The sequence below is a fragment of the Capricornis sumatraensis genome, chromosome 4 (assembly GCF_032405125.1).
Source record: "Capricornis sumatraensis isolate serow.1 chromosome 4, serow.2, whole genome shotgun sequence".
NCBI classification, from domain to species: domain Eukaryota; kingdom Metazoa; phylum Chordata; class Mammalia; order Artiodactyla; family Bovidae; genus Capricornis; species Capricornis sumatraensis.
Window position 1 is genome coordinate 109423542 of NC_091072.1, and position 23173 is coordinate 109446714.

Below are 23173 nucleotides of genomic sequence, written 5' to 3' on the forward strand. Positions count from 1 at the left end.
CTTTCAATATCAGTTACTTAGATTATATAGAATGTCACAAGGAATTTCAGTCTTTGAGGAAGTATTTCTCAAAAAAGATCGAGAAGTTGGCAGCTATTTAATGAAAAGGAAAATTGCGTGCATAGTCTGGTTTGGAAGAACCCTATGGTAGTCACCCTGCTCTCACAGTCTTAAAACTAGTCTCGCACACGTTGTCCCATCCAGTTCCACCTATGATTGGCAAGTTTATGTTGATTTGTATTAAGTTTAGTGAACTGACTCTTTGCACATCAAACAGAACAGCTTCCTAGATATCCCTTTAACTGGAGAGTCCTTCTCCTCTAAGGCCCCCTGGGAGAGCTTCAGGACAGCTGCCAGGCCCCTCCCACTGTGTCTCTTCCTTGCTCGCCTTCCCACTATACCTCAGGTTTTCCGTTTCCCCACTACCCTGGTTCTTCCCTTTCCAGTCCTTCTATCACTTTCTTTCGTAAACAACATAACTTTCTCATGCTTTTGCTGCATCCCCCCCATAACTCCACTCACCAAAACGAAAGAGCCTCCTAAGAAGGTTTGAAAAGAACAAGATTATATATAACTAGTTCATATTTTTGCAATCACAGTTTAAAAGAAAGCTTAATTTGGAAAATTGAACTTGGCAGACATTCCAATCAGCCTTGATAATCGGCCTCTTGGTCACCCCTGTTCACTCACTGAGTACTATGACATCTGGCACAGTCTTCTCAGCTTGACTCTTTCCCTCTTCCTTTAGCCTCTGAGTTCTTTAAATGGCCCCCTACCCCTGCACTCCACGCAAAGTCCTCCAACTCCTATGGACGCACCTGAAGCAGTTCCACCTTCAAAATTCCTTTCAGATATCCTGCTGCTGCTGCTAAGTCACTTCAGTCGTGTCCGACTCTGTGTGACCCCATAGACGGCAGCCCACCAGGCTTCCCCGTCCCTGGGATTCTCCAGGCAAGAACACTGGAGTGGGTTGCCATTTCTTTCTCCAATGTGTGAAAGTGAAAAGTGAAAGTGAAGTCGCTCCGTCGTGTCCGACTCTTCGCGACCCCATGGGCTGCAGCCTACCAGTCTCCTGTGTCCATGGGATTTTCCAGGCAAGAGTCCTGGAGTGGGGTGCCATTGCCTTCTCCTCTTCAGATATCCTACCCTCAGACCAATTCCTCCTACTTTGCCAGCTCATTCAGTTTCATCTGTTCCCACTGTAACCATTTGCCAGATTCACCAGAACTTCCCATCCTTTACCTTTTTACTTTTCCTCTCTTCATGTCTTAGATTCAGAGTCCATCATTTCACTCAGTTTCTTGCTAATAACTACCTCTGCTGCCACTGCATTTGTCTGGCAAAGTGTTGCTTCTGTAGAAATTCAGTTATCTTTTCTGTGTGCCTACCCTCAACTTGGGCATCTCAGAATAAACTTACCCAATGGGGCAAATGTGTAACATATGAATTTACGAGTCCTAGCTTCAACTGAGCCCTCAGCATTGCCCCCAGACTGTTCCATTTCCCTCTAGCTTATTCATTCTCTCCAGTAAGCCTTTTCTACCCTATTTCATGTTCAACCCTGTCACCTCCCTTCATGCTTAGTATTTGATCCTCTTCGTATTTTTTTCCTGAGGAAATAGTTCAGACTGAAACCTCCAAAACTCCTGCCACCCAGCTACAACCTCCCTGCATCTTGGCCATCCATTCTTCCTCTTAGACTTTTCTGTGATCTGGGACTTCCTCGATGGCTCAGGGGTGAAGAATCCACCTGCAATGCAGGAGACACAGGAGTTGTGGGTTCAGTCCCTGGGTTAGGGAGATCCCCTGGAGGCAGAAATGGCACCCCACTCCAGTACTCTTTCCTGGAGAATCCCATGGACAGAGGAGCCTCGCAGCTACAGTCCATAGGGTCGCAAAGAGTCAGACATGACTGAAGCAACTTAGCATGCATGCCTGCCTGTGATCTGAATTTTATGGCATCTTGTCTTCCAAGAATCTTACTTTATCCATTATTTCTCTTTTTCTCAGCTCAGTCCCTCCTATTAACATTTGTTGTTGTTCAGTTGCTAAGTCATGTCTGACACTTTGTGACCCCACAAGCTATAGCACACCAGGCTCCTCCGTCCTCCATTATCTCCTGGAGTTTGCTCAGATTCATATCCATTGAGTTGGTACTGCTATCTAACCATTTCATCCTCTGCTGCCCCCTTCTCCTTTTGCCTTCAGTGTTTCCCAGCATCAAGGTCTTTTCCAGTGAGCTGACTCTTCGTATCAGGTGGCCAAAGTATTGGAGCTTTAGCTTCAGCATCAGTCCTTCCAATGAATATTCAGGGTTGATTTTAGAATTGGCTGGTTTGATCTCCTTGCTGTCCAAGAGATTCTCAAGAGTCTTCTCCAGCACCACAGTTCAAAACCATCAGTTCTTTGGTTCCCAGCCACCAACTCTCACATCCGTACATGATTACTGGAAAAACCGTAGCATTGACTATATGGACCTTTGTTGGCAAAGTGATGTCTCTGCTTTTAATATGCTGTCTAGGTTTGTCATAGCTTTTCTTCCAAGAAGCAAATGTCTTTTTATTTCATGGCTGCAGTCACTGTCTGCAGTGATTTTGGAGCCTAAGAAAATAAAGTCTATCTCTGCTTCCATTTTTTTCCCCATCTATTTGCCACGAAGTGAGGGGACCGGATGCCCTGATCTTCATTTTTCAATGTTGAGTTTCAAGTCAGCTTTTTCACTCTCCTCTTTCACCTTCACCAAGAGGCTCTTCAGTTCCTCTTAACATTTACAAATACTCAAATCTCTCATCTTAAAAAATTCCTGAACCGTATTTCCAAGCAAACTGCTGCGCTCCTATCTCTTTCTCTTATCTGCCAAAATTCTAGAAAGAATTATGTAAGCTTGTTGCCTCAATTTCTTTTCCTCCCATGTGTGCTTTAAGCCACTTTAAGCCAACTTTGACCCCTCCTACTAATTTGAAATGGTGTTCACTCAAATGACCTCCACGTTGCTGAATCCAGTGGGCATCCTCTGGTCCTCACTCACTTGACTGTTAACAATAGTCAAAGTAAACTTCCACTCCTTTCTTCCCTTATGCTGTCTTTCTTTGATTTCCATAGTTATACATTCTCTTGTTACTCCTCTTTTGGAAACGACTCAGGACGTTACTAACTCTTCCTCCTCTAATGGACCTTTAGATGTTGGAGTTCCCCAGGAATTGGTTTTACTTGTTTTTTTCCTCTCAGTTTGCACTATGCTAAATGTTTTCATATATACATATGAGTTCAAATACCAGTTTTTCAAAGTATGGTTCATAGGCCAACCTGTATCAGGAACACTTGCAGAAGACGAAATGGGGCACGTGCTGGAGTGGGAGAAAGGAATGTTGAAGTTCAGATTCCCAGGCCCCATCCACAGGCTACTAAACTGTGTGGGTGGAGACTGGGAATCTGCATTTTAAATTCATTCTCCAGGTTATTACCATGCTAACTAAAGTTTGGAACCACTAATTTGATTTGTCACATTAACAAGGGCAGCTCAACATCTCCATCTGCTGACTTATTAAAACCATTTCCTATTTTCTCAAATGTTAGGAAACTTAAAAATGTGGGGGAAAAAAAACAAGAACGAAGGAGATGAAAGAATTGTCTGCTTTGTGAATAGTCAAGATTGGGTTATGTCATCTTTTGACTTTCCTAGCTCCAAATGAGATCTCATCTATATTTGGGTTTCAATTTTTAATCCATATCCCACTGTTAATAAATATGTAAGCACTAGAATGACTGTTTCATCATATAGTCTCCTAAAATGGAGCTAGGCATTTAAAGGATTTTCAAAATTAGCTTTCCTGGAATTGGCTGATAAAAAGCATTGTACTTTCCATGAAAAAATTTAACATGGGTTATTATAATTCTACCTAATATTTACTGTTAAATTATTCTAGTTATAAAGTATTCATTCTAAAACAACTTTTAGAAAATAAATAATTTATGAAGGAAATGAAATTCACTCATAATCTCATTACCAAGAGACAATACACAATCTTAAATTTCAGATATTATTTCCTTTCTTCTCTACATATATGCATTTTCCCCCAAATAAATTAAAAGTATGTTTTGACTTTTGTACCTACCAGTTCTCCAACAATTTTTCCTGGTTTTAATCATGTATTTTTACCTCTTTAAGATTTGGCAAAGACTTCAGGATTTTATTGACTGATCACACTTAACTAACAAGTTCAAGTCTCAGGGCTAGTAAGACTGCATTGTTAATACTTCTCCATATATGTTGTTGTTGTTGTTCAGTTGCTAATTTGTGTCTGACTCTTTGTGACCCCATGGACTACAGCAGACCAGGCTTCCTCCTTCACTATCTTCCTGAATATGATTGCCCAATTATTCCCTCTAATTACCTGGATTCCTGACAAAATGTTTCCTCATTTTCTTTTTTCTAATTGTTGCAAATTTTATTATTGAAGTATAGATTTGTAATATTGTGTTAGTTTCAGGTGTGTAGCATAGTGATTCAGTGTTTTTGCAGCTTATATTCCATTATAGGTTATTACAAGATAATAGGTGTTATTTCCTGGCCATACAGTATATCCTTGTTGCTTATCTATTTCATTTATAGTAGTTTGTATCTATTAATTCCATACCCCTAATGTGTCCCTTTCCCCTCACTTCTTCCCTCTGGTACAAGTTTGTTCTCTGTATCTGTGAGTCAGTTTCTGTTTTGCATATACATTCATTGGTATTTTTTTTTTTAGATTCCATGTATAAATGATATCATATAGTATTTGTTTTTCTGTCTGATTTATTCTCTTTTTGAGAGCACATCTTTTTGGAGGGGTAGGGGCCATGCTGCTAGGCTTGTAGGATCTAAATTCCCCAGCCAAGGATTGAACCCAGGCCCATGACAGTGAAAGCACTGAGTCTCAACCACTGAACCACCAGGGAATGCCCTACACCACATCTTTTTTATATTTATTTAATTCTGGCTTTGCTGGGTCTTCGTTGCTGCTCCGGCTTTTCTCCAGCTGCAGAGAGCAGGGGCTTCTCTCTAGTTGTGGTGCTCAGGCTTTTCATTGCGATGGCTTCTGTTGTTGAAGAACACGGGCCGTAGCGTGCGCTGGCTTCAGTAGTTGCAGCTTTGTGGCTCTAGAGCACAGGCTCGGCAGTTGTGATGCACGGGCTTAGTTGCTTTTTGGCATGTGGGATATTCCTGGACGAGGGATCAAACCCTGCCCTGGCAGGTGGAATCTTTACCACTGAGCCACTGGGGAAGCCCACCAGATCTTCTTTATCCAGGTGTCTGTTGATGGGCACTCGGGTTGCTTCCATTTTTTTTTTTACTATTGTAAACAGTGCTGCTATGAACATTTTGATGCCTATATCTATTTGAATTAGTGTTTTCATTTTTTTTCTGGGTGTATACTGAGGAGTGCAATTGCTGGATCAATTGTATTTTGATTTTTAGATTTTTGAGGAACTTTCATACTGTTTTCCATAAGGGCTACACCAGTTTACATTCCTACCAACAGTGTATGAGGGCTCCCTTTTCTTAAAAATCAACATTTTGCTATTTGTAGACTTTTCAATAGCTATTCTGACAGGTATGAGGAGATATCTCATTGTGCTTTTGATTTGCATTTCTCTAATAATTAGTGATGTTGAGCATTTTTTCATGTGCCTCTTGGCAATCTGTATGTCTTCTCTGGAAAAATATCTATTCCTAATCATCCCATTTTCTTGATTGGATTATTTTTTTTGGTAGTGTATATTTTGGATACTGACCTTTTGTCAGTCACATTGTTTGCAAACATTCTCTTCTGTTCAATTTTGAATGGTTTCCTTGGCCTTGCAAAAGTTTGTTTGCTTTCATTTCTTTTGACTTAGGAGACTGATCCAAGATAACAAGGCTACAGTTTATGTCCGAGTGTTCTGCCTGAGACTTCCCCAGTGGTTCCAGTGGTTAAGGCTCAATGCTTCCAAGTCAGGGGGCTAGGGTTTGATCCCTGGTCAGGGAGCTAAGATCTCGCATGCCACAAGGCACAGACAATATTGCTTTTAGGAGTTGTCTGTGTTGCCTTTTAGGAGTTTTATGGTTTCAGGCTTCACATTTAGGTTTTTAAACCATTTCATTTTTGTATATGGTGTAAGTCTGTTTCTGTTTTGTAGATTGGTTCGTTTGTGTCATATTTTAGATCCCACATATAAGTGAATATCATAATGTATTTGTCTTTCCCTTTCTGACTTACTTCACTTATTATGATAATCTTTAAGTCCATAAAAGATCTAGTTTCTATTCCCTTCCTCCATGTTTTGTTTTGCATATCATATTTTATATCTTCATGCTTATCCCTTTACAGTTTATTGTAGTTATAGTTGCTTTTTGATTTTTAAAAATGGTTAAATCTATGTACTGACTTATTTAAGTGATCTTCAATCCTTACTACATATATGTCTTTCCTATTAGGATTTTTTCCCTTTCAGAGAAGACCCTTCAACACTTCTTTCAGGGTAGGCTCAATATTGCTGACTACTTTTGTTTTTGCCTGTCTGAGAAATTCTTTCTCTCTCCATCTATACTAAATGATAATCTTGCAGGGTAGAGTATTCTTGGTTGCAGATTTTTCCGTTTTAGACTTTGAATGTTTTGTTACTCTCTTCTGACCTTCAGAGAGAGTTTCTGCAGAATAATCAGCTGATGGCCTTATGTGACTTTCCTTGTGTATGTCTCTCTTCCTCTCTTGCTGCCTTTAGAATTCTCTTTAACTTCTGCCATTTAAATTATGGTATGTCTTGGCATGGGTCTGTTCAAGTTCATCTTTTGGGGGACCCTCTGTGCTTTTTGTACCTAAATATGTTTCTTTCTTTAGGTTTGGGAATTTTTCAACCAAAAGTTCTTCAAATACATTTTCAATTTCCATCTCTCTTCTCCTTTTGGAGTCCCTTATAATGTGGATATTGGCATATCTTATACTATCATATTTTATACTCTTACATTGCCGTGGGTTTTTTTTCAATCTGTGCCTTTCTGCTGGCTGTTTCAATTGGGTGATTTCCATTATTCAATCTTCCAGATCACTCATGTGTTCTTCTGCATTATTTAGTTGTCTGTCATTACTTCGAGTGCTTTTTATCCCAGAAATTGAATTATCTCTTTTTTATTAAGCTTTAAGTTTCCAGTTTCTTGTTAAAATTATCTGTATTTAGATTGATTCTCCTAATTCAGTTAGCATTTTTATTACCAACATCTTGAATTCATTGTGTGGTAGACTGATTATCACTGTTGCATTATTTTTTCAGGGGTTTTCTCTTACTCTTTTGAGTAATCCCTCTGCCTTATCATTTTACCCACCTTTCTCCATTTCTATGAATTTAGGTTAAACAGTTATCTGTTGTCTTGATGGGATGTTTTTCTTTGAGAGCATCCCTGGGTAGACTTCGTGTGCCCCGTGTCTGGTGTGAGGGCTGGATTTGGCATAGATGCCAGCCACCCCTTTCCTCAATGTTGTACTGTCTACTTGATAGGGAGTGTGGCTGGTGTTGGCAGAGCTAGAGCTAGAGCCTGATGAGACAGACTCCTCTCTGCGCAGTGGCAGGGGTGGGGGTCTGTTCCCAAGTGACTGGAGTGGGTGCCCTGAGGGTCACACTTGAGCTGGCTCTGCTCCATTTAAGGCTGTTTTTTCCTTCTCCCTGCACTGGGGTCTTTGCCCCAAAGGAAGGTACAGTTGATGTAAGTGAGTATAGCTCAGAGGCCCCATGTGCTGCCTGTATAGGTGCCTGCAGCTCTGCTCAAAAGTAGCCCAAGGTCGCATCTTCTCCCCGACTCTGGTTGTGGTGTGGAATGGGCAGGGCTAGAGCATTCGCTTGGCTGGGGCTTGTGGTATTCTGGTTGTGGGAACTGAAGCAGCTGGGACACTGTCAGAAGTGTGGCTTGCATCTATGATGAAGTTGGAGTAAATGCCTGTGGCCTCTGCCTCCCTGGCCCATATCATAATCCCTAGACCACTTCTGCATCCTAGATCTTTGCCCAGGACCTGGCTGCCCTAGGCCCAGTACCAATTGGTGGTGTGGGGTGAGAGAGGCTGGGATGGTCATTCAGCTCAGACTGGGGAGCACGGTGAGACAGCAACCATTGGGGTAGACACCACTGGATCTGGGGACACGCCAGTGCCCTTGTACTTCTCAGGAGTGGAGTCTAGTTTACTTCTCTCCTCTGCCTGAGATGCCTAGCTTGTGGCTTGACCCACTCACTCCCCAGGCAGGGCATGTGTCTGCCCTTGTGATCACCCCTCCCCTTCTTTGTGAGTCCCATCCCAGGGAAACAGGTCTCCACCCGAAGCTTTCTTTTTTGTTCCACCCCACCACATGGGAATCCTTCTTGCATCCTTAGTGTATAGGAATTATTCTGCCAATTCTGTTTTCCATGAGAATTGTTTCACACATAGATGTATTTTTCATGCGTTTGTGGGGGGAGGTGAGCTCCACATCTTCTTACTCCATCTTGATCCCCCTCCCTCTTATTTAGTCAGTGTAGAGTCTTGTCAAGGTCATTTGAAAGCCTAAACATTATATCCCTTATTCCTTTAGTCAGAGTCATAGCTAGTCTTATAGAAACTTTCTTAGTAGATCAGCTATTGGTGAGGGAACCTGGAGGTACAAGGAGGTACGACAGGTAAGGAGAGCACAAGCACGGGTAAAACTATAAGAACAGCATCTATAAGGGAACAGAGGCATAAAAGTGCATGACATGTTTTGGAAAATGAGATGTGTGTGGCCAGGCCAGGGGAGTAAAAGGCAGCAGGAAGATCAAGAACTTGAGACTAATTGTGAAGCATTTTGGATCACTTATTTCATGACAGCTACTGTATTCTGTATTGATGCTTTCCATACATTTCTTTGAATCTTGTCAATAATGAAAAAATTATAAGGTCCACTGTATTCTTGCTTTCAAATATGGCAGTTTGCCTTCAACTTGACTCAATTATCTAGAAACCTGGTTGTTCACATGTACCCAATCTCTGTTCCATGAAGCTGGAGTGGTGTGTTTTTATTAGCCCAACACCCCTCCCCTCCTTTTGGTAAAAGTCTGCATATTCTGGCCACAGATGTGTGGACAGAACCTAGAGTAAGCCAATCACAGTAACTCATCTCCACCAGGGTTTTCACTACCTGAGTCAGAGAGGAAGCTTCCTGCCTCTCGGGGCGATTGGGGCCAGGAACTGCCACTTCTCCATGGTGGGGAGAAATGCTGACATGCAGAGAAGGGCAGGGATGGGCAGTGCTGAGCCATGGTTCTTCAGGGTATGTCTCCTGTACCCTTCTTTTCCTTAAGCAACTTGTTAGATTTGTGCATTTAGCACATAAAATGTGTTCAGTAAACAGAGCTGTTATCAAGGCAAATGGGAAAGAGGAGCAGTTAGACTGATAAGAAGCCCTTCACCTCCCCTGTCTTCTTGTCTCTAGGAAGTCTAGGATTTACTTTAAAATATACCAATGAAGAAAAATAGTAGAGCAAACAAATTGGCAAAAATGTTGAAAACTATTGATAAGTGGGGAAGTTATTATCCTAGACTCTCACTTATTTCTTAGTCTCAATGGACCATGCTTTTTTTTAATTTTTAATTGGAGGATAACTGCTTTACTGTGCTTTCTTTAAAAAAAAGATTATCATGCAGTTTCCTTTTTTGGTCCTACTGATGTGAATTACACCGATTTTCAAGTGTTGGCCAACCTGCATTTTCTAATGTTTCATTTGGAATTCTTATGAGGTAGACTGCCCTATGGTTTTCCTTTCTTGTTAAAATTCTTGAAGACATGTGACTGCCCATGACTTCTGAGGTTCCTTTGTTCTACTGATTCTACTGAATCATTAGATAAATGATTCTATATTGTAATTCTGTTATCCATCTCATTATCTATTAAGCTCCAAATAAAGTGTAGATTATGTTCACCTAACCAGAAATCTCCATCACACCCAAATGTTCATTTCTTGAACTCTTCTAGAATTATTCACTTTAAGAATGATACCCAGATAACCCCTAAATTTTTACCATATAAATCCTATTTAGAACTTATTTTCCCTCATATAATGACATTCTCCAGGTAGTAATACTATCAACCTGTCCTTACACTATTTTCCACTTAATTTCAGTCATGGAAACTTAACTTCCACTTAATGTTTAGTTGCTAAGTCATGTCCAACTCTTTTCTAACTTGAGGGACTACAGCCCACCAGGCTCCTCTGACCCTGCGATTTTCCAGGCAAGAATACTGGAGTGAGTTGCCATTTTCTTCTCCAGGGGTTCTTTCCACCCAGGAATCAAACCTGCGTCTCCTGCATTGCCGGCGGATTCTTTATTACTGAGCCACCTGGGAAGCCCCTGACATGCCATATAAGCACTCAGGTGATTGCTGAATCTAGATAAACTCAATCCTCAAAGATTAAAAATTAAAGCATCAGATAAAATTTAAGTTTTTATGAGACTTCAGTTTTTGAAATACGTAACTCTTACAGCACAAACACAAGTTATTTACATGTTCTTTTTACAAAATGTGTATGCCATTTTGAAAGAATACTGTTAAGATCATGATCTAAAATACCTGTCAGGAGTTCAAAAAGGACCCATGGAATCTGGTCTTCATAAATCCACAGTACAATGACATAAAACACGGCTGAACATCAAGGGTTACTTACACATAAGAATACTAATTCTGTATCATGGCCTATGGCCTGTTTTTGTACAGCTGCAAGTAAGACATGGTTTTGACATTTTAAAAAGATTATTAAAACAAAAGCTAAACTAAACAAAGAATATGCAACACAGACCCATGTGGCCAGCAAATATTTACTCTCTGTGGCATTTTAAAGAAAAAGCTTCCTGACCCTGCATTACATGAAGCTGATTGAGAGACAGCTACTGGAATATACTGATGAGTATTTTAAAAAATACACCACTGTTATGTGCCAGTACCATTAGCACTACTCATTTCTAAAATGAGGCACTTCTTTTTCAATATGTACATTTTCAAAACATAATTACATCTAGGAAGTAGCTCTGCTACTTAACTCTAGCCCTTTGTAATCAGGTCTCCACATAAAATCACAGTATTCTTAGGGGCTGAAGAAAACAAGCACAAATATCAGATGTCTGCCATTGAGTTCATAAGTTATGGCAAGTAGGTTACGATCACACAGTTTTCAATGTTAATAAAACTTGTAATTTAGATATTGTCAATAGGATGTGTTACTGCTGCATTATTTAAATATTATCTATAAAAACATGTTACACATCCTAATTCATTGTTTTTGAAAGGAAGAATAATTTAGTTAACTTAGTAGCTACTTTAAAAATGAGAGATGGAAAAAAAGAAACACCCCCCCCTCCAAAAAAAAAAAAGTAAAACCACAGCAAAAAGCTTTGGAATGCAAAAGACTGGGGAATCTTAGCAACAGCACTCAAGGAGGCTTAGGCATCTCATTTAGCTAGCTGCTCAGTTCCCATAGCAACCTCTGTCTCTCATCCATGAGCCACTTCATTTCAAGAATGACAGACAGGTCCATGAGCAAATGTTTTAGAAATAAAACCAAAGCTGCTCAACACGCAAGTCTTCTCTGTGTGGGTTAAGCAGTTCCTGGTCAGCAGGCTATGTTCACGCCAGAAGTACTGTACTGGGTGTTTTCCCTTCTGCAGGCTAAGCTGGCTGAGCATCACATCGTGAAGACATCTCTGATGCCGAGTTTTCAAATGCTCAGTGAATGCTGAGGTAGATTTTCTGATGGAGATCTTTTATACCCTGATTCGATCAGGACTCGCTTCTTTGTGTATCCTCCTCCTGGGAAATATCTTCCGCTTAAGTGCAATTAACTAAAAGATGAAAGACAGAAGATAAATTGTAATTCTCCAGGTTGACAAACTTTAACTTTCTTGCTGAGGGTCATATGACCTTTATCTTTTCCCTAGCCCTATACATAAAGAACAGACGGCAAACAAGGCTCCATCATTCCTCCCCTCAAAACAAAACTAATGGCTTTTTATATGGTTCAAATTATTTTTTCCCAAGTTTCTTTTTCTTTAAGACCTATAAAAACTACATATTTTTATATAACAATTACCACATGTATTTATTTTCAAGATGTCTGTCAAGTCTTTCCACTGAAGGACACTGACTCTTCTTCACCCATCAAGATACTCTCTCTGGGTCTGAAAACAACTACACGTGTTATCACTTCATGGGAAATAAATGGGGAAACAGTGGAAACAGTGTCAGACTTCATTTTGGGGGGCTCCAAAATCACTGCAGATGGGGACTGCAGCCATAAAATTAAAAGACACTTACTCCTTGGAAGGAAAGTTATGATCAACTTAGATAGCATATTCAAAAGCAGAGATATGACTTTGCCAACAAAGGTCCATCTAGTCAAGGCTATGGTTTTTCCAGTGGTCATGTATGGATGTGAGAGTTGGACTGTGAAGAAAGCTAAGCGCCAAAGAACTGATGCTTTTGAACTGTGGTTTTGGAGAAGACTCTTGAGTCCCTTGGACTGCAAAGAGATCCAACCAGTCCATTCTAAAGGAGATCAGGCCTGGGTGTTCTCTGGAAGGACTGATGCTAAAGCTAAAACTCCAATACTTTGGCCACCTCATGCGAAGAGTTGACTCACTGGAAAAGACTGATGCTGGGAGGGATTGGGGGCAGGAGGAGAAGGGGACAACAGAGGATGAGATGGCTGGATGGCATCACTGACTCAATGGACAGGAGTTTGAGTGAATTCCATGAGTTGGTGATGGACAGGGAGGCCTGGCATGCTGCAATTCATGGGGTCGCAAAGAGTCGGACACGACTGAGTGACTGAACTGAACATGTGTAAGCTAGAATTTTAATTTTTTTTTAAAGAATTCTATCACCATTGTTTTCCTGTACTTAGTAACCATATCAACAGTCATTGGGCATTACTTGTATTTTCAAGTTTATGAATAGGCTGAAATGCAAAAGTTCATCCATGACTTAGTAGATTAGAACTTGGAATAAATACTTCTAACAGAAACAGTTTATCCAAGATACATCTGAAATAGAAAACCTGACCACTGTTAGAAGAAAGTTTCAATGAGAAAAATGTGTTCCTTACGGTTTCAATTTCTAATCCTCCATCTTGAGGTGAGAGCTGGGTGGTGCCTACATGGACTACAGTGTTCTGGACGAGCTGGATTCCTGGGCAGAGGAAGGGGCAGCCTTGGCTTGTTTGTGAGTATGGTAGAAGGTAAGGAATTTGATACAAGCTGGTAAAGAAGAAGGTGCCAGGGAGGAGAGGGGATTTATTCTTCCTTTCCCCCTCCTCCTGCTGGTATAAACAACAGTAAGCAAAGACCCTCTTGTTCCTTCCATGGCCTCCAGCTGTTCCTTTCAGCCAGCACACAGCTGACCCACAGGCTCCTCACTGGACTCTGTTCTAAAAGCAGGCACAGCGTAAGATTTCTTCCTAAGATTTTTACTTGCCAAGAACAATGGCAACAGAATCAAGAGTGATGTTTCTATTCCCTGGGAGGTGGACAAAGGTGAAACTGCTTGCCTGCCAGACCTTTCTTTCCCGAGTTTCCTTCCATCCACACCAGGAAGCCTGGGAGTGTTTATCCTAAAGCTCTCAGTTCTCAGGCCGCCGCTGCCTCCTCAGTGTAAGTTAACTCAGTGAAAACATCCCACCGTGACTGCCAGATAAGCCTCACTCCAGCATCACCAGGAAGGAGGCTGAGGTGGGTTCACCTGCCCGGCACAGGTCAGGTCAGCCCGACACTATTCCCCCTTCCTTGAATCCTTTTTCTTCCTTCTGAGAATTTCCATCTGCTGTGGCCTGAAGAGGATTCTCTTATTCCTCTTTTGACCTCACAAATCACCCTCTTACTTCCGGACTGTCCCGTGAAGGAGGCTGTGTGCTCGCCTGCCTTGGGAAGAACTGCCAGCAATTCAAAGAAGAAACATAAATGGGAGAGGATGGCCTGGCACACAAGCCAGGCAGCATCGCCAGAACTGGGGGAGGCCTGCAGATAAAGACACTGTGGTCTCTTTTAGAAAGATTAAAAGAAAGAAAATTGGAGACCCATAAAAAATTAGTATCAGATGCAGATTCTGGGTTTTTTTGGGGGGGTTTAAAATAGTTTGACTTGTAGACCTCAGGCTAAAACTGAAAAGCTCTATTTACTGAACTCTGCGAACAAAGAATATTGGTAATAGGTTTAGAAGATAGATTTCAAAAAGGCAGTTATGACTGCTGCCTGAATATTAAGAAATATTTGACATATGAGCTATAAGCCAATAGGAGAAATAAACATTTTCTTGTTATGAATTTATATCATTTTCTTAAAAAAAAATTAGATGCCAAGAAATTGACATCCACATAAAATTGATAAAACTTACCTGTTCAGCAAAAAATGAGAATACAGTAAACATAATCAATGTTGCTAGCACACAGTGAGTCCAGAACTTCAACTTGTCTCGATACGCCCGCCTATTCAGAGAAAAAAGAAAGCAAATATGTAGTTCTGTGTAGGGTTTTACTATCATTAACTAGTAAAACTAACTATGTAATATTTACTAGTTTAGCAAACTATACTAGCTTAACAAAAACAATGTTGTGGAACACAAAAACAATGTCTGAAGGCAATTCTAAGACGTTAACATAATTATACATTTCCCATGTGAGTTCAGATTTTTCATTGTTATAGTAAATATTTGAATCAGTAATAGTTCCGGCCAGCTTGGCAAGGCTGGTCACCACCACACAGTGGCTTGAGCACCTAGCCTCCGCCCTCAACACTGCTGGACTGTAAAAATGCCTCTAACAGAGCTCAAGTGAAGCCCTTGCACTTCAGCTCTTAGTGGAAGCATCACCTGGCAGCTGCAAGCAGAATTTGGGGCCATGTCTCAAGTCTCATAGAAACTGAGCTTAGAACTGCTCTCTCTTGACCCTAAAAGAAGTTTTTGGAGCTAAGATCTTCATGTCTGCTATTCAAACTGATGGTAGAGTGTGTGCAATTTGACTGTCATATTGAATTAGGGCTTCCCTGGTGGTTCAGTCGGTAAAGAATCTGCCTGCAGTGCGGAAGACCTGGGTTCAATCCCTGGGTTGGGAAGATCCCCTGGAGGAGGGCACGGCAACCCACTCCAGTATTCTTGCCTGGAGAATCCCCATGGACAGAGGGGCCTGGTGGGCTGCAGTCCATGGGGTCACAAAGAATCGGACCCGACTGAGCAACTAAGCACAGCACATTTATTCATGCAGTCACCCAGTAAACACTTCTTGTGGATAGACAAGTGATGAGGAGAGGTCCCTGCTCTAAAGCACGTGTGAACCTGGGGAGGTGCTGATGTGCAGATAACCAGCCACCACACAAGGCGGACCGAAATACCTATTATCAAAAGCAGTCTTGCAGAGAAACAGTGAAATGAGGAGTGCATCAAACAGATGGTGATGCTTCATTTCAGCCTTGAAGTGGGGCAGGAAAGCCTGTGGCTGAGAAAGCGGAGGAGCATGAGCAGAATGGCAACCCAGGCCCTGCAGAGCCGAGTCCAGTCTGGCCTGGCGGACACAGCGATGCGCAGCCAAGAAACAGCAGGTGGGTGTGGAGTGCAGTTGTTCTGGAAAACCACACACTGTGGGTTGGACACAATGCTCTAATGGGAAGGGGGATGATATATAGCGTATGCGTGTGTACACACATGTCACAATCGGGGTGGCTGTTTGAAGGTCACAAGCAGGTGACCAGAGGCAGGCAGTCCAGTTAGTCCAGGCAAAGGAAAGAATGAGGGCTGGATGAGGGCAGCGAGGATGGAAGGAAACAAGCAACATAAGAGAGGATGGAATGAGGATGGAATCAGACTTGGTGAGAGGATAGTAAGGATAAAGGTAGGGCGGGGTTGGAGGGGCGTGCCACATGGGGAAGTATGGCAGGTTTCTCATCTGTAATTTGGAAATAATAATTTTTTATGAAGATTAAATAAATGCTTAACATAAGGCTTATAAGATATGCTAACAGCCTCTGCTGAGAAAGGGGAGAATTCCAGAGTCATTCACAGCTGTCTGGTAGGGGATGTCTCCAACCCAAGCCACATATTCAAAATGGTACCCTCCCCTGTACTGTTCTTCCTCCTGTTTCCTACATTAAGAGGATCAACAACCAGCTCAGAGAGAAAAATCACTCACTTCTATTCCTGTAACTCTCATCTCATCTGTGGCAGTCAGAGTAGCACTTTTCATTGTAGAGTAAATATACTGCCCAGCACAGTGTTGGCTGTACAGCAGGTACTCAAGAAACAGGGAAGCCACTCTGATGGCAATGATGACGAATAAGGCTCAGCAGATGTACTGGGCCAGTTAGATCAATGAAAACTATACGTTTTTTTACAAAGAAATTAGAGAAAATAACACCGTAAAGAAACTTCATCACTCTAAAAAAGAAAAACATAGGTGTATATGAAACATGGACACTTACCATTCCTGCAGCTCATGCATATGAAGGAAACGGTTTCGATACTCCCTTGGCAGCTCAAACTGGGATGGGATGGGGAACATGGATTCGTAGAAGTCCCTGAGAACAGCCTTCACTGTCTGGGCATCTTTATGGTTGTGGTCAATGTTGTCATTCAGACAGACAAACTTCCTGGAGACAACAGAGACCCAGGGTTGTTATTGGTTCTTATGAGGATGATCCTTACCTAACAAAACAAGAAGTGTGGATTTGGAATATGTTTTAAATGGACTTATGTCCCAAGTTGTGGCATTTACTGATTATGATTCTCTGGGGGAATAACAGTCTGTAAAATTTCTCCTTAGATATTTCTCTCCTGTAAAACCAGAAGAACTAGGGATGAGAGATAATTTTGAATATGCCTTCTAGCTATAGGAGTACATTATTTTAATTGCTGTTTGGGGTTGGCACATGCCCAGTTTAGTGTTAACTGACTGAAGCATTCTGTTAACATCCAGGGAAAAAACTAGTAAGTGCCTACAACTGAGTTCTCTGAACTGACAGAGTTACATTACTAAGAACTGTCATGTAGATAGCTGAGATAGAGATGGTTCCTTATAGCTACAGATTTTATGAGATTGATGACTTCTTAATATTGACATGTCTCCAACTAGGCTGTATGATGAGTTCCAGCAAAAAGCAGATTACCGTGGTGCTTCCCAACTTGTTTCAAGTTCCTTCAAGGCAAAAGTCAATAAGTTGAGCCAGTAGTAAGTACCGGCCCATTAAAATAGTCGGTAGAGATAACACCACTTTTGAATTATGTTTAAATTTTGTTTTTACAATTTTATCAAGTATAATAAAGTCCTCAGATCCTGCCACCAACAGGAAATACAGAAGACACAGGAACACATTAGATAACGGGGAGACAATCAGAAATGTCCAAGGTTCAGGAAATCTACAGAATATGTAATCTGATTTCCTCATGTGCGTGCATTTTAAGTTGCTTCAGTTGTGTTGGACTCTGTGACCCCATGGACTGCAGCCTGCCAGGCTCTTTTGTCCATGGGATTCTCCAGGCAAGAATATTAGAGTGGGTTGCCATGCCTTCCTCCAGGGGATCTTCCTGGCCCAGGGATCAAACCCATGTCTCTTACGTTTCCTGCATTGGCAGACAGCTCTATACCAATGCACATGCAAAAATGTATACAGATTAAAGAAAAAGAGAGAGAGATGGGGGAACCTATAGACATAATTGTAATGAATGTACTTGATACCATTTCAAGCCAACAAAGTTAAAACATAAATGCTTATAAAAGACAATGGGGGAAAAATGTGTACAGAGGCCAGATAGGTTATCATGTTAAGGAATAAATAATGGTATTATGGTTATTTTCAAAAAATCCTTTAGAGATATATACTGAAAATTTTACAAAAAGAAAAAAAAAGGATACAGTGACTGAAATTTACTTTAAAATAACCGGGAAGTAGTAGTGAAGGAGTGGGTGTGTTCAGATGAAACAAGATCAACTAGTTGCTTCTTACTGAAGATGAGTGATGAGTAAGTGAAAGTTCATGGCCCTATCTCTTCTTTAAACTTGGGGAATGCTTTCGATTAAAGGATATTAAAGAGTTATGTCCATCAGATACAGTGCAGGAGCCCTGACTGTTTCCTAGACTAAAAACAAAGAACAGCTAAAAAGGGCCTTTGGAGGCAACTCGGGAAATTTGAGTATAGACCATCTGTTTGATGGTATTATTTAGTTGGTGTTAAGGTTTTTGGATATGTGTGAACAGTCCTATGGTATAAACAGGAATGACTTTGTTTAGAAGACCTATGCTATGATAATGAGGGTAAATTAGCGTGTCGTTGTCTGCAACTAATTTTCAAATGGTCCAGCAAACAAAAGAAAAACCAAACCTATGTGTGTGTTAGTCTGTATAGAGAGATGAAGTGAGAGATCAGACATAACAAAACACTAAAAATTTAAGAGTCTGAGTTTATTGTACTATTGTTTTCAGTCTTTCTGTATCTTCAAAATTTTTCCAACAGTTGGGAAAATGTAAAGAAGAAAAGTATGGGTGTGAGACAAAGAGAATGTGTGGCTGCAGGGTAACCAAAGCAGACCATGTGGGGCACCCAGCACACACTCCCTTCTGTTTCCCAAGAGTGCTTGCATTTTGCTCAGTATTTCTCCCCGTGAACTGACTCAAAGGGAGGCAACCTCACCTGACCCAGAGTCAGCTTCTGACTAGTGTGAGTCCCCTCTTCACAGACACTGGTGTGGAAATGGGGGGGGGGGGGGGCGTACAACACATGATACACAGGGAGGGACAGTCCCCTGCCGCCTCAGAACATGGCTGTGTCTGCAGGGACATAAGAACTGTGGCGCAGGCCTGCCTCCACCCTGGATGAGCGACGTAAGGAGGGCAGCAGAGCCCAGGTACGACTGCCTATCCCAGATTCCCTGTTAATGCGATAAACCTGTCCTTTTAACACCAGTCAGTCAGAAGGCAAGTTTTCCACTCCTGACTTTAAAGTGAGCCTCAGGAAAGTAAAACAGAAGAGCTAAAAATGATAAAATCTGTTCAGGTCCATGGGAGGGATCTGAGCCTAGTAGACAATGCTGGAAAAGCCTGCCTTGACTTGGATCTTCTTAGCAAAACCCGAACCCTTTAAGTTACATGAAGATGTCTGTGAAATTTTCTCACCCAGTGACTTTTAAACTAGCACAGGACATGAAAGTATAGGGTACAACTAAAAACACTAAGTTCTCACTTGGTTTTACTACAGATAACCTATGACTGAGTGAGCACATTAACAGGATGGGGGAAGCAAAAAGCAAGTATCAAAACTGGCTCTTAGTTTTTAAAAAATGAGAGCAGGGCATTCTGAACAGAGGGAAGAGCATATACAAAAAGCTGCAAACTGGGTGGTTCTTAATTATTATGACTTATTGTTTTCTTAGCTTGTGGGTCATGTTATTTTGTAGGAAATAAAATATTTTATGAATATACTATGTAAGTGTTAAACATTTTCATTCTTAAAATTCTACACCTCTCCCCCACCGCAAAAGAAAAGAGAATGAAATTTTAAGGAAAAATTCCCTGGCTTTAAAATGCCTGGAAATTTTACACTTCTGATCATGTATAATTAAAATCGTAATGTAAATGAGGTGCAACTGAAAACTTCCAAAAGCATTTAAAAGACTCAGATGAAAACATTCAACTTCACGTACCAATGGTCTTTTCTCAAGAAACTACTTCTATTTCCCACTGAAATTCAAAACTCAAAATGCAGATTTTAACCAATTTTATCAAACTAGGACAATTGTTGGAGGTGAGGGTGGAAATTTTCAGGGCTATGTAAAGCTGAACACTTCATTCATTCCCCAAAGAATGACTGCAGTTTGCTGGATTAATTTTCACAACTATGGTAGCATTCCTTTTTCCTCAGAAGCTAATTTGAACTTTCCTTTGAATTGCAAAGACAGGTCTAATCACAACAATTTCTCTGGAAGCCCCTATTTCTAAAAATAGAAATCTATTTTCTGTTACAGAAATATTTCTTTTTAACTATAAAAGAAATAGAAAAATGGAAATTTCTAAGAGTCCCAGTCATGTTGCCTCACCTCCCCCACAACGCAGTTAACCTTCAGCCTCGCTGAACAGTCATGTTGCTGGACTCAGAGATATCCATGCCAATCCCCGTGCATGGGGGTGCCGATCTCAACACACAACTCCTGTCTCTTAATTCAGACATTACCCCCACCATTAGAGGTTTCCATCTGCTCCAAACAAAACTAAGGCACTCCTTTCTCTCTAGTACTACTGACTTTTTTTTTTTCATGTTTACTTGCATGATTAAAGATATTTTCAAAGTTATGGGAATTCTCTGTCCATTCTATTCAATTGTACTGTGAACCTAAAATGTTCTAAATTCAAAACAAAACAGTACCTGGGGTTTTTTCTTATATCATCCAACTGGCCAACTACATGAGAAACATTGGTACGAATCATCTTAAAAGCAATTTCTTCTTCTCCCATGATTTCAAACCTAATTATCAAAACATAATGAGTGTAAATATGTATATGAATATGTAAAACAAAATTTCAATAAGAAAGTTTTATAAAACTTTAAAGAACCAACATTCTCAGGATGACTTAATCTTTCCATATTACTAAGGAGAACAATCACATATAAATTTCAAAGGATGTTTAATAGATAAACTACGGTAAAATTATGAAAATACCACACTCATCATTATTCTTAAAGAGAAAATGTATACAGTACTTACCTGTATTTGTTTTTGTCCTTATATGCTTTGTGGATTTTATCAGTTACTGGTTTACAGTTGGTTACTAGACTTTTAGTGACTGGTGGCTGTGAGAAAACACAGACATTACATCAGGGCAAAGCCTGGGGTGAGGCAAGGGAAGCATTCATCTAAAGTGCAAGTTTTAAGGGGGCATGAAAAGATAAACCAAGATGAATCAGTGATCAAGATGAGTATTTTAATGCAATATTAAAAAAAAATCAAATTGGCATACTATGGCCCACATACTAATTGTCTATTTTTTAAATAAAGTTTTAATTTTTTCAGAAAGAAAATAAATTTCTAACAAACTGTAATGGACTGGTCTATAACGATACTCATAGGCTAAGCTATCGTTCTTATAGTCTAATTAGAAAACACTTTATCCTGTGTGTAATCACAGGTAATTACAGAAATGAAGTCAACATCTGGCTAAGAGTTCATTCAAGCAATGTCAACTAATGCTGCCACTATTACTAGTGCTTGTACTCTAAACAGCTTATTTGCATGAGCCTCAAGACTGACTTGTAACTGTGAGCAAAGCAGCCCCTACCTAATTCTTAGCTTTCAAAGGATATTTGCTGATTGTAAACCTTATGCCAGATTATTTTGTAAAATAATAAAATACTCTGCTAATAAATGAAGATGTATGTATTTCTTAAAAAAAATTAAAAAACCCAACATGCTAAAATCCCTCAATAACCTTTCATCGTGCCTATAAAAGGGAAGATGAATAACTGCATAGATCATCTTCCTTAAAAAAAATAATATGCTTCTGTAAGTTCTATGTAAGTTCAGGGGACTGGCGATTATACAGTCTTACTAGGAAGCCAAAGTTTATAGAGAAGGAAAGAAGGAAAAGTGAACAGACGGATGTGGAAATAAAAGGTGGTGAAAAGACAAGTTTGGAGTGAGTGCCAAAGCAGGCTAGACCTGGGGTGACTTCAGTGGCCTCTAAGGCAACCTGTCAACACAATCTCAATGTGGTCCTGAGGACAGTGAAGACTGGAGAGGCTGAGGGGACATGGTTTAGGAGCCCAGCACACTTCCTCCTCTCATCAATGCTCTGGGATTGCCCACCAAGAAGATACCAGAAGGGACAAATCAGGACAGCCTGGAACTCATGGCTCACTGTCCCCTCCTGGGAAAAGGGTGTACCCAGATCTTTGAGAGAACTTCAGTTATCCTGACACATAATAAAGGGTGTTTTAAAACCAGGATGCTGACATCCAGATGATTCAGAGTTGATTATATTAGCTTTGTTGGGGGTAATTCCAAATTTGGGGAAAACAGAAAAAAATTATCACTGTTAGAAAGAATGTCTTTTAGTCTACACAACCTAATTTCTTTTTTTAAACTGTGATTCTGTTCTCTCAGGAGGCAGGGAAAACACCTACAATGATTACAAATGTGCCTTTTTAATCTTTAAGAACACACTTGTAAAGAACTACTAACGTGTGTAACAGTCTGGGTTTTATAGAGCACTTTTCACTGTGTGGGCCTAACATACCAGAGAAGCTGCTGCACCTCACGAGACAAGCTGCTGATCTGTTATCAGCCAGGCCTCCCGAGGGCCCAAAACCAGAGCTAGCCTCAGACTCTGGCTGCTGATTCTTGCCTGTTTACCCCACTACAGCAAACTCCCTTAGGCTAACACCAGGTCTTACACCTTATCTTAGTTTTATTGATTTCACAGTTTAGAATATTTAGAGAGCTGGCTTTCGGTGACACATATCTATACACTAACCCGTGTCATATGCTGGACTGACCAACACATAACCAGCAATATGTATAGCTTGTCTGCATATTCCAACAGCTGTCAAGGTGCCCCTCACATGTCTCCTCATGGGTGGGCTTTCCCGGGCCCTGAGAACACGAGTGAGAAACACCATCCCCGCTGTGTGCAGTGAGTGCTGAACTAATGACTGCCTTCTTTCAGAAATCAGACTTGTAACTGATTACTAGAGTTACTTGTAACTGATTAGAAGAGTGATTACATTACTCTTCTCTACATTCATTTACAAACATCTTGTCTCCAGATAATTATAGGGCTTGAACATTCGCAAGGTGGTCAGTTTTTAAAAACACATGTTATTTTGGACTTCCCTGGTGGTCCAGTGGTTAAGATTCCCCTGCTCCCAACACAGGGGACACAGGTTCAATGCCTGGTTGGGGAACTAAGATCCAGCATGCTATTTGGCCAAATAAAATTTTTAAAATTAAATAATAATTACATAGGTTTCCCTGGTGGCTCAGAGGTTAAAGCGTCTGCCTCCAATGCGGGAGACCCGGGTTCGATCCCTGGGTCGGGAAGATCCCCTGGAGAAGGAAATGGCAACCCACTCCAGTATTCTTGCCTGGAGAATCCCACGGACTGAGGAGCCTGGTGGGCTGCAGTCCATGGGG

At 40.8% G+C, this 23173-nt stretch overlaps 1 protein-coding gene across 1 annotated transcript in view; it reads right to left on the minus strand.

Moving 5' to 3' along the window:
* Nucleotides 1–10581: 10581 nt before the first annotated feature.
* Nucleotides 10582–23173, minus strand: part of GNPTAB (N-acetylglucosamine-1-phosphate transferase subunits alpha and beta) — an 84052-nt gene continuing 71460 nt past the window's right edge. Inside the window, exons 17-21 of the mRNA XM_068970749.1 lie at nt 20750–20835; nt 20410–20508; nt 16476–16643; nt 14401–14491; nt 10582–11855 (exon numbers count right to left, since the gene is read on the minus strand). Coding sequence (XP_068826850.1) covers nt 11778–11855; nt 14401–14491; nt 16476–16643; nt 20410–20508; nt 20750–20835 — 522 coding nt within the window. The 3' untranslated portion in view covers nt 10582–11777. The remainder of the gene's footprint in view (nt 11856–14400; nt 14492–16475; nt 16644–20409; nt 20509–20749; nt 20836–23173) is intronic.